At 34.2% G+C, this 12,019-nt stretch overlaps 1 protein-coding gene and 1 long non-coding RNA gene across 5 annotated transcripts in view; both read left to right on the forward strand.

Moving 5' to 3' along the window:
• Positions 1-1,222: 1,222 nt before the first annotated feature.
• On the forward strand, positions 1,223-2,205 carry LOC126712946 (uncharacterized). Its single transcript, XR_007651222.1, has 2 exons — positions 1,223-1,593; positions 1,980-2,205. It is a non-coding gene; the product is annotated as an uncharacterized LOC126712946 (long non-coding RNA).
• Positions 2,206-4,126: 1,921 nt separating this feature from the next.
• LOC126712947 (probable L-type lectin-domain containing receptor kinase S.5) overlaps positions 4,127-12,019 on the forward strand; it is a 32,663-nt gene continuing 24,770 nt past the window's right edge. Inside the window, exons 1-3 of one of the 4 annotated variants that reach the window (XM_050412502.1) lie at positions 4,127-4,482; positions 5,821-6,189; positions 11,239-11,961. In XM_050412502.1, coding sequence (XP_050268459.1) covers positions 4,464-4,482; positions 5,821-6,189; positions 11,239-11,961 — 1,111 coding nt within the window. In that variant the 5' untranslated portion in view covers positions 4,127-4,463. Of the gene's footprint in view, positions 4,483-4,504; positions 6,190-11,238; positions 11,962-12,019 lie in introns of those variants that run through there. The other 3 variants (XM_050412499.1, XM_050412500.1, XM_050412501.1) reach the window with 3 other exon arrangements.

The following is a 12,019-nucleotide window of genomic DNA, read 5'->3' on the forward strand; positions in this document are numbered from 1 at the left end:
AGAACATAAGGACCAAGCAGAAGGCATTGGTGTGGTACCGGCTAAGAATCCTCCGAAGGTTAAGTTAGCGAATGAGAAATCTCTAAGAACTCTATAGTGAGAGAGCTAGAGATTTTTTGCGTACCTGAGGAATGAGTAGGTCTGGTGCTTATATAGTGGTTAGTAGTGAATCAAGATCCCTTAGGAGTAGGGATTTTCCTTTATGGGGAAAATCTACTATTAGGGTTTCTGAGATTGTAGGGCTTTCGTGCATGGTGCACAAGATGATTCCTTGTATGAATACTCGTGGGGGCCAAGGAAGACTAAGCCGACCCTGTCAGCTTTTTCATTCACCCCATTGGCCTTTTACTCACCTTGTCTGCCTTCCATTGCGTCAGGCATTAACGTGGCCTCGTTGCTTTTCATGCCGTCCCTCTGGATCATCCGTCTACTCTTGTGGGATTAACGAACCCGTGGATGCCATCAGCTTCCTTACGTGGTGTTACTGAGATTTGTAGAACCTTAGTCAAAATTACCCCTATCACTTTAAAAGACCAGTTAAGAAGTCTTCTGAAATATGAAAGAAGTTTGAAGAAAAACCAATCTACTAGCATTAAATTGATTCCGTGGTAAATTTGAAAAAGAGAGAGAGAGAGAGGATGAAAGATGAATGGGAGCGTGTGAAAAGTCGTCTTTTTTTTTTTTTTTTTTTTTTTTTTTTTTCACTATGATGAACAAATATTACATGGGGAATATAAAAGACAAACTCCTATTATATAAGTACTAGTACATCCAAATAATTTCTAGTGAAAAAGAAAGAGAAAAAAAAGGCCCTACTTGCCCTTTGCCTTGGGGATAGGGGGAGGAGGACCTTAGTAAGTTCAATGCTTGGGGTCAATAGCTAATATTAAATTGGGATTCGTATATGAATTTATGGAAAATTGATTTGATGGATGAGCAAGTGGATTCTAAGTCTTTCAATTCTTAGTCAATAAGAGGGTATTAAATACAGATTGGGGTCCATTTAATTGATGGCAAGTCAAAAATAATTGGATGCTAAAATTTCCTTGTGAAAGGTGACCTACCCACGTTTAGAAGAAATATTGGACTAGTTTTTTTTTTTTTTTTTTTTTGGAGAAAGAAATATTGGACTACTTGAATGCAACTTTACCACGAAGTCAAAATAATGCTACAATGTCTATATGACCTTCCCTCCACGTGAATGAAGTTATTGGGGCCGGCTCCCCTCCCGTTACAAAACCTCCCGTTCTCTCCATTTTTAAAACGAATGAAAGACACGTGTTAAGTGAAAGATCTAAGGGCAGAAACCAAAGCCACCTCAAAACCCAATTTTTCTCTCTCTCTCAACCAAACCTTTTAAGCAACCATCTCCCTTGGTAAGCCTATCGCACCACCGGCAACTTCCCATGGCCGACCCACTGTCGCCCATGCACCAATGCCGTTGCTGTCCACTGCCAAGACTGTTTCATCACTTTGAAGGAAGGCACCAGGTTAGACCTCAACAAATTTCTCTCAGATTGCTTCACCGCTTTCAAGGACAATCCCCAGTTACCCAGTACCAAAATTTCTTCAGGATTTGTTTCCTCCCTCCACGTAATTTCCTTCTCTTCTTTTCCCATTTCTCAATTTCTTTCCTTTGGCTTTAAAATTGTTTGTTGGGTTCGCTTGGTTTGTTTTTGTAACTCACATTCTCTTTAGCTTCAATTGCTTTTTTTTGTGGGTTTGTACTAAATTAATACAAAGAAACAATAAACAGTACAATAGGATGAAAGGTTGAATGGCAATTATGAAAGTCATAGAAAGTGGACAAAAAGAAAAAACCTAATGTTCGAAAAATTTTAAAGAAAAAGAAGACGAAATGAATGAAGAAAGAAACACGAATCATGGGTTTGTAAATTTGGTGTCTCTGAAGGGTTTGTCAGTTCCAAAATTATAGATTTCCAAACTTTTAAAGGAAAACATTTGGAATCTGTTTGCAGTATTGGTGTATAGGCGGCAGTGGGTCTGGCATGGGAAGTTGCCGGTGGTCTGATGGGCTTACTAAGGGAGATGGGTTGCTTGAGAGGTTTGGTTGACAGAGATAAATTGGGTTTTTAGGTGGCTTCGTTTTCTGCCCTTAGATCTTTCACTTAACACGTGTCTTTCATCCATTTAAAAAATGGAGAGAACGGGAGGTTTTGTAACGGGAGGGGAGCCGGCCCCGAAGTTATTAGTCTGAAATTTCAATGGATATTAGATTACTATTAGAGAATAAATAGACAAAACAAATTACTGATTTTACACTTGCTACGAGACCTTGGGCTTCGTGTAGAAGCTTAAAAGCTGAAATTTTAAATTATATTATTTATTGAATTATTGGAGTATTCAAGTCTTGTGCAAAATGGTATTGTCTATTTTAGTATAAAGATGTATTATTTTTATTTTATACAATTATTTTTTAAAATATCTTATATCAAATTTTTTTTATAGATAAATTCTATTAATATATTCTGAAATTTGAGTTAATGTCAATCAAGTCTACTACTTTTCAAAACTAATCATTTTGGTTCCTAAAGCCAATTTAGTTCCTAAAACGGTTGAAAAAAATAACTAATTGTTGAGGGACTAAGTTGACTTTAGGGTCCAAATTGGCTAGTTTTGAAAAGTCTTGAACCTGACTAGTATTGGCCCAAACCTCAGGGTATATTAGTGGAATTTACCTTATTTATTTTATATTACATCTTATTAAAATATTATTTCTTTATTAATTTTTCATTATTCTCCCAATTCATTTATCTTTTTCTCTTATTTATTATTATTTCTTTATCAATTTACATAGCAATAGTAACAATGTAGCTCCTTGTTATTTATTTATTTTTTATTTTACACAAGTTTGACTAATCTGTTGCAAATGAATTTTGGGATTATATAAATGTAAAAAGTAACCTTTTATCCTATTTTACATTATCCTTTGTGACTGCTATTTGTATTTTTACCATTGATTTATTGTCTAATTGTCTCTTGAGTGGGGCATGTGCAGTAGTGGGGTAGTAATTATTAAAGACAAAAATTGGACTATTGAAGTAATTGGGGGGTGAGGTAGTGTATTTACAACTTTTATGCGTTGAATTGTTAATAGAGTAACACTATTTACACAAACCAATAATGATATGCATACAACAAAAATAATGCAATAACAAAAATTAAAGTTGAGTTGAATTTTCATCTTAATTGAGTAAGTTACAAACTTAATAGTGGATGAATGATTGCTTAGTTAAGTATATTGAAGAGATGTAACTTATAACATTGGTAATGAAATTATCGTGTAACGAATTTAAAATATGAAAACACGTAGAATGAAATTATAAAACTTTATGTATTTTCATGCACATATTTTGTGATGTTGATATATTCAAGTTTTTTTCAATTAAATTTTGTATAATTTAAGTTTCTTAGGGATCACCTATAAAATATTTCCTGAAGTTGTAGCTGATTCTTGTTCCACTATCTTCTTTGTAGGAAATACAAGAGAAATTTCCGAAAAATACCAAAAAAATTCCGAGTCATATGCCCCAAATGGAAGATGTTACTGTTCAAGCAATCTCTCTACCATGGGGCACAAACTTCTTTTATTTTTCAAAAGACCTGTTAACAAGTCTTCTAAAGTATGAAAGAAATTTGAAGCAAGAACAATCTACTGGCATTAGATTGACTTCGTGGTAAATTTGAAAAAACAGAGGAAAGATGTGTGGGAGCGTGTGAAAAGTCGTTTTGGGCTTCTTTATTTTTTGGTTGACTATGCAGAGCAAAGATTACCATTTGATTGCATGTTGTAACCATTCTATGTAGGACAAAGATTAACAGTGAATACAACTTTACTGCAAAATCAATGGGCAAAATGGTCAAATACCATTATTTGGCAACATATTTACCAATTTACCACTGTTTTAGACTTTATCCATGAGTATTTCAATTCAATATCTCAACTTTATGTAAGATAAAAGACCCTGAGTATTTCAATTCAAGACTTATTTAGTATGTGTGTTTAAATATATGTTTTTAATTTTTAAATAATATTTTATATATATTTTCACATGTCATTTTGTTGTGCCTTTATTTACATGTCAAATATATAAGATATCAAATGATAAGATATATACAAATACAAAACTACTGTTACGAAGGGATTAGCCCAGCTTTGTTACGTGCTCTATTAGATGCACCAACAATGTTCTCCAACAATAGAAATTAAAAATTATAGCCAAGACGCGAGACTGAGAGGTTGAGGATGACCACGACATGAGAGTAACTTGCAGTAGAGAGATCCACAGCTTCACAACAGAAACGAAAACCCAGGAGCTTTCACCGAAGAAAATGGGTAGCAAGGCCTAGATCTATAGAAGAAGAGGAGGGAGATCAGCTTTCACTACACCGAATCATGGAGATTTCAGAGCATCAGCTCATCTTTTCGGAAACAGAGAACAATGGAGGCTGGAAAAATTGGTAAGGAAAAGTGAAGGTTAGAGAGAAATGAGAAAAAAAAAAAAAAAAAAAAGGAAAAAAAAAAGCTAGTAAGTAAACAGTATTGTAGTCGTTGGTGAGCTGTCATTGATGGTGAGTTTACATGTGTGTGGTGACTTTACATGTGGGTGGGAACCAACGAAAACGTGTTCCCGGTTTTTATCTCTCAAAGTCAATTATTTGAATTTTGAGCGATAAGAACAATTAAGTAAGGACTGAGCTAAGATTCCATGTTAGGAGTGTTCTCAGTTTTCATCCCTCAAAGTCAATTATTTGAATTTTGAGCGATAAGAACAATTAAGTAAGAATAGAGCTAAGATTCCAAGTTAGGGGCTGTAGTATATAAAAAAAAAAATTTATTATGAAACTCTAATTCGTATTAACAAATCAAGGAAGTCATATATATATATAAAATACCCCCATTGCTTAATCCCTTATACTAGAATTATATTATCCTTTTAGTAATTATGGATCAAATTACATTATTTTTTTTTCCACTTATATCTCCGCCGTAAATGTAATCCCAATTAGGTCATTGGCTTTAGTTTTCCCACCCTCCAACACGCCACAATTTTTATTTTTGTTTTCTTATGTTTTATTCTCCTCCACCCATTCATTCCTTATCTTCTAGACCTTTCTTTTTCTATTTTTTTTTTCTCCACCTTTTTTACATCCACACAATTAATCATTTTTATTTCTCCCTTCTCCTTCTTCACCTGTTTTGTTTCATATTCTTCCTTTTACTTTATTTCGTCCACCGGAAACTCTCTCTGTCTCTCTTTTCAATTCGGCATCTCTCACTCTGTCTCAGTTGTGGTTTTTCTTTTGGAGGCCATTTAAGGGCTAGGCTTTTTTTATTTTGGTAAAATTGGTAAATCGGGCTAATTTTTGTAACTTTCCTATTGGTGATTTTGTTATTAGGCTTTTTTTTTGGAGTATGTTATTTTTAATGGTGGCTAAGTGTAATTATTAAACCAAATTGCTAAATTAGTACTTATATGTATGTAATAATAATTATTATTTTTTCCAAATTTTAGGGGGACAAAGCCAAAGTATGGCTCCGTCCCTGGGTCCAAGACTCAAAAATTTTGCTAAACAACATTTCCTTCATGGGTCTCACGTATTTTGGATTATGGGTGATGAAATATAACTTGGTTTTCACCCAATCTAAACACCCTCTCATCTTTTAGGAATAATGAACTACATTCCAATCTAAACTCAGTTTTTATATGCTCATAAGAAACTGTCTTTGGTTTATGCTGTGTCCCTTAACTACAACCATGCTTTCGCTTTTGTTCTTCTCTACCTTTCTTATTCAAGCTTCTTTGAGCTCCGTGATGGACCCTGTCACCTTCTCTTTCCCCACATTCAATACTGAAAGTTGCAGCAATAGAGAGCTTATTTGCATGGGTTCAGCGACTGCAGTCGATGGATATTTGAGCATTACACCGGAGCCACAACACGGAAATTTCACTCAGCTAAAAACCAAGGTTGGCCGGGTTCTGTATTCACACCCTATGCTTGCATGGCCAGCCAATATCTCAACCATCTTCACTGTTAGAATTTCTCCCTTCCAGAATTCAACTGATTCAGGAGATGGAATGGCTTTTATTATTGCACCAAATCATGATCCGTCGCCACCAGATAGCCATGGCTTCTTTCTCGGAATCCTTGATCGGTCAACCGAAGGTAAGTATATATATTTATATATATATATATATATATATATTAATATTTTAATGTTTCTGTTTGGATTTTAAACCCTTTCCTGGAAATATAAATTGCTTTAACCAAAAAAAAAAAAGAAATATAAATTGCATTAATTTGGGATATAAAAATACATCAAACATGCGACTCTATCATCACACACTCTTAGTATGATAATTATTTCACAATTATAATTTTTTGTAGGGTTGGTGGAGAGAGGGGGAGAAACTCGAGATTCAAGTCTTTATAAAAGAGCTTTATATAGTTAGACTAAGATTAGACTAAGATAGAGTAGAACTAGTAAAGCAAAAAGAAAACGAAAAAGAAAGACTCCTTAAATTGACTAAAAGAACATGACAACTAAATATATAGACTATAGGAAAGGAAAAATTACCATTACACATTAATTCTATGTTTGGTTGGATTGATTTTGGGGAAGATGGGAAAAAAAAAAAAAAAAGAAATATGGAAGAAAATGAGTGGGAAGTGTGTTTGGTTGGAAGAGGGAATGGGGAGAAAATTGGTGAGACGCAGCTGTTTTCTCTTTGCACCACCCATCGGAACTTCATCTCCCCAAATTGGGAAAAAAATGAGGGTGGAAATAAAGAGCAAATGCTCATTGGAATTCTGGACAAAATTACCCCTCCATTTTGAAAAAAAATTGAACTAGCTACTGTCACATTCACAAGCTCATTTGCTCTTCACCCAGCCATGTTCAAAAAATTGAACATTTTGTCTTTTTTTCTCTTGGCTCTTCATTGAGCCTCGTTCACAAAGTTCTTTTTTGGTTGGCCTTCATAGTTCATACATGGGTTGGTTAAAAAAAACAAAAAACAATAACACGAAAACAAACACAATGCTATTTGGTGTGTTACTGGGTTCCTACATATATTTTGTCTTTTTAGTTACGTAATTTGGTGTGTTACTGGGTTCCTACATATATTTTGTCTTTTCAGTTATGTAATTCTCTATGCAAGGTATTGGCACAAAATCTTATCTGCCTCAACAAATCTTATCTGCCTCAACATTTTGCTATGCCAACTAAGGCACCATGCCAACCAGATGTCAGTTTCGTTATTAGTGTCTTGTCAGCGATACAACATCTTTCTATGTCAGTCAAGTAGCATAAGTGTCATACCAAGCTATACATTCAAGACCTTTTGCATCATCAATGTCATGTTAGCGACACAAGATCTTGCCATGTTAGTTGAGCAACAGAGGTGCCACACCAAGTTATACATTCAAGGCCTTCCAAATTCAAGTTTTTACCTTTAGTTTGAAAGGGTGTTAGACATATTATGGTCCAAGTAGCCCAAACTAATTGTAGGCCCATGTACTTGTAAAGTATAAGCCTATGCTCATTAATGTGTTACAGGGTTCCCACATATAGCATAGGTGCCACACCAAGCTATACATTCAAGACCTTCTACGTCATCAGTGTCATGTTGGTGACACAAGATCTTGCCATATGTTAGTCAAGCAGTAGAGGTGCCACACCAAGTTAAACTTTTAAGGCCTTCCAAACTCAAGTTTTTACCTTTAGTTTGAGGGGGTGTAGACATATTATGGGCCAAGTAGCCCAAACCAATTGTATGCCTATGTACTTGTAAAGCATGAGCCCATGCTATTTGGTATGTTACTGGGTTCCCACATATAAGTTGTCTTTTTAGTAACGTAACACAAGATCCTATTTGCTTCAACATTTCTACTATGCCAACTAAGGAACCATGCTAACCAGATGTCAGTTTTATTCTCAGTGTCACGTCAGCGATACTAGATCTTGCAATTTCAGTCAAGTAGCATAAATGCCACACCAAGCTATACATTCAAGACCTTCTACGTAGGATTGTACATGGTGCGGTGTGGCCGGTTATGGAGGGAATTTTTGCAGCACACCTATGTCTACACTAGGTTTAGTTCACCATAGCAGTGCAGTGCGGTTAGTTCAATTCAAAAAAAAAAAAAAAAAAAAAAAAAAATCCAAATTACATTAGAATCATCAAACAACCCACATAGAAATGTAAAAAAAAAAAAAAAAAAAAAAAAAAAAAAAACTCAAATATTAACAAACAAACATGTTCAAAATATTTCTCTAATACGCACACAAAACTTTCAAACAAATTTACAATTTTCTAGAAACCATAGCAAAAGGAGAAGATAAATAGCCTAGGTCTTGTGCATTATATAACTCCGCATACTTGGTAAAAAGCATAATAGCCAGGTATTGACAAGTGAGCTTCAAAACATTCTCTAAAATTTTCTAGATAATAACCATGATAGAGAGCAGAGAGGAGAGAAGAGAGAGGGAAACTTGGAAAATAGTGGAATCAAGATGCAGACAGCGGTGGCGAAGAGAGAAAGAGAGAGGCAAATGACAGAAAGAAAGAGAAATCAATTGATCTAAAACATAAATTTTAGAATTTAACCTAGACTCCAGCTAAAACGACGTCATTTTGAAGTTGAAACTAAAATTAATATTATGTCCAAATCGACGCCGTTTTGTATCAAATTAAAAAAAATAATAATAATGAAACTATGTAGTTTTATAACTCACTCAATTTAACTCTATTTTCTCCTCTTCTTCTTCCTTCACCTTTCATGCCTCTCTCACTCTCCCTTTCACAGTTTCTATTTTCACGCCTCTCCTCTCAATCACACTGCCTAGGTACTCTCTCTCTCCAGAAATTTCTTAAAACTGAAACTTGATTATAAATCATATATGTATATGTTAAATTATACATATATATATATATATGGTAGTAGATTCAGCTACTTATCGGAATGCAAAATCCACAACCACTCGCCTCATCAACCATTGTTGGTACTTGGAAATCGCCTTCGACCACTGCGCTATACACCTCCGATGGAGCTCTGTAGGGTGTGGTTCGGATTTGTGCAGGCCAATTTTGTCGGCTGCGGGCGAAATCTAAATAGGCTTACTTCTACATCATCAGTGTCATGTTAGCAACACAAGGTCTTGTCATGTCAGTCGAGTAGCAGAGGTGCCACACCAAGCTATACATTCAAGGCCTTCCAAACTCAAGTTTTCACCTTTAATTTGAGGGGGTGTTAGATATATTATTGTTTAAACCAATTATAGGCCCATATACTTGTAGAGCAAGCATATTAATCTTTGGTTGGTCCATGGTTAGCTTAGGTTTAGTCAATCATTCTTTAATATATAAACCCTACATTGACATTATTGTAACATAAGTGCTTAATATCAATATGTATTCGTCAAAAGTCTTTTCATTGTGGATGTAAGCCGTTAGGTTGTATAGTGGTGGCTCCACTTTTAATTTAGGGTGGTCTCCTAACTTCCAAAAAACTGTGTCTATGTCTGTGTGACTATATATATATATATAAGGTAGGGTTCAAGTAACACCTAATGTAACTTTAAGTAATATTACACCACTCAATAACTTGTTATAGAATTCATATTTTGAAAACCCACTGTTGAATTAGATGTTCTATAAGTTTTTAACATTCATGCCAATTGGATTTTATTTACTATTCGATCTGTAAATTCATCTTTTATGCATTATTTTAAATTTCAAAAACTTGAATTTAAACAATTAATTGATGAAATGACTATTAATCTTTAATCACCTTGAAATTTTGCAAGCATGGGGAATATATGAAGATAATGTAATCTAATGGTGGATTTGTCAAAATTTGCGCTTAATTAAAAAATATTGAGTAATATAATATTGCTTAAAGTCACACTAGGTGTAACTTGAACCGAACTCATATATATATATATATATATATATATATATACACGAATGTATGTATACACACACACACGCACACTAAACTAACCTATTTTGGCCATTCTAATAAATATGTTGAATACTCTAACTTGAGAATTAAAAAATTTTGAATTCAACAAAAATAAGAATAATGGTACATCCAAAATATTTTCAGTCATTTTCACAATAATTCCACAATAATGTTACATCCAAAACACCTTGACATGTGGTAAGATGTTACTGATTCTAATTTGGACCCAATAATGACATAACTTTTTTATCTATCAATAAAAACTTGTTGCATAAGATTTCTTGTGAATATATTGTGGAAGTAACATTACTCCAAAAATAATTTTGGTCCCCCAATCATAAACCTTAACCCCTTAAAAAAGGGGGCTTAAATAACAATAAAAAAAATTAGCCCCAATAACAACAAAATATAACTAGACCAAACAACAAGAGGTGAACAAATTATTCAACACTAAGCCTATTCAAAAACAAGAAAATAAAAATTTTGAATCATTCAAATTTGTAACTCATTCAATCGAATCAACCCATTACATAAAAATAATCCATAATTTTTTTTTCACCCTTAAAAAATGGTATTAAGAGAAATACTATGGTAGTGAGTTCTTCTTGGCGGTGCTAGTAGTTATACTCTTTTTGTCTTAGTAATTGCAACTATTTTTCTCTCCTTAGTGACTCGGTTTGCAGTTGTAACAAAAATCATCTATCTATCTATCTCTCTCTCTCTCTCTCTACATTTTTTGCTACTGTATTATCATTTTAGAATATCTCTAACTTTATTACACATCTCATCATTCTCAGTTTCCACTTTATCTCCTTTCAGGTCATTTTTTCTCTCTTCATTAGTAGAAAGAAATTGTGATACTTCATTTATTTGCATTATTTATTTATTTATTTTTATATTAGATTTTGTATAATTTAAGTTTCTTAATGATCACCTTAAAAAATATTCCTAGAGCCGCCGCTAAGACCGAATCACGTAAACATTTGTGTGTGCTCTATCTTTTATGATTCTTCTCATCATTTAATTATCACATACAATCACACAACAACTTTAACACTACGGATGAAAAACACAAACCAATTCTTGTCTTCATTATAGACTCAGGAATATAAGCATATACTAGCTGCCTAGAGTCAACGAACTTGGGAGGTTTGGATCACAAGGAACTTAGCCAATTGATCAATTTAATTTGTTAGGAAAAAGCATTTGAAAATATATTTTAAAGTGTCAAATAAAATGGAAATGTAGGTGTTGTTCGGCAATTAGCTGTGGAGCTTGATACCTACAAGAATGAATATGATTTAGACGGAAACCATATTGGCATTGACACAACAAGCATGACAAATCCGATTGCAGCAAAGAGTCTTGACTACACTGGCATTGAGCTCAAAAGTGGAAGAGATATCAAGGTCAAAATTGACTATGATGGTTGGAAAAAAATGCTACAAATTTCAGTTGGATATTCTAGGAAACCATTAGTGACCGTTCTCGAACAATCAATAATCATGTCTGACACAGTTCCAAGCTCCGTTTTCGTGGGCTTTACGGGTTCTACGGGGCTCGTCTCAGAAAGTCATAGGGTCATTGATTGGGTTTTCACATCAGTGCCATTGCCATCCTCTTCCATCCACAATGGGCATGAAAAGGACAACAAAATCAAGAAGATCGTATTGGTTAGTGTTACAACATTTTTCATGGCTTTGTTGGTTATAGTGACTTGCGTGTTTCTTCCATCTGTTTTAAGAAAGCTAAGGAAGAAAAATCAGAGAGATCTAGATATAGAAACTCAATCTAGGAATGCAGCAAATGTCCCTAAGATGTTTACGTACAAGCAGCTTTCAAAAGCTACTCGCAACTTCAGCAAGGAAAACTTGTTGGGTAAGGGTGGATTTGGAAGTGTTTACAGAGGTATTATCTCGGTTCCTCCAAAAGTCGTAGCTGTCAAGAAGATTTCGGCAACCTCAAAACAAGGTTTGTTACTTTGTTCTAATTCTATTGCATTGTTTCTTGATAATATTCTTCACGGTTT

Source organism: Quercus robur, chromosome 2 (assembly GCF_932294415.1).
Source record: "Quercus robur chromosome 2, dhQueRobu3.1, whole genome shotgun sequence".
Lineage (NCBI taxonomy): Eukaryota > Viridiplantae > Streptophyta > Magnoliopsida > Fagales > Fagaceae > Quercus > Quercus robur.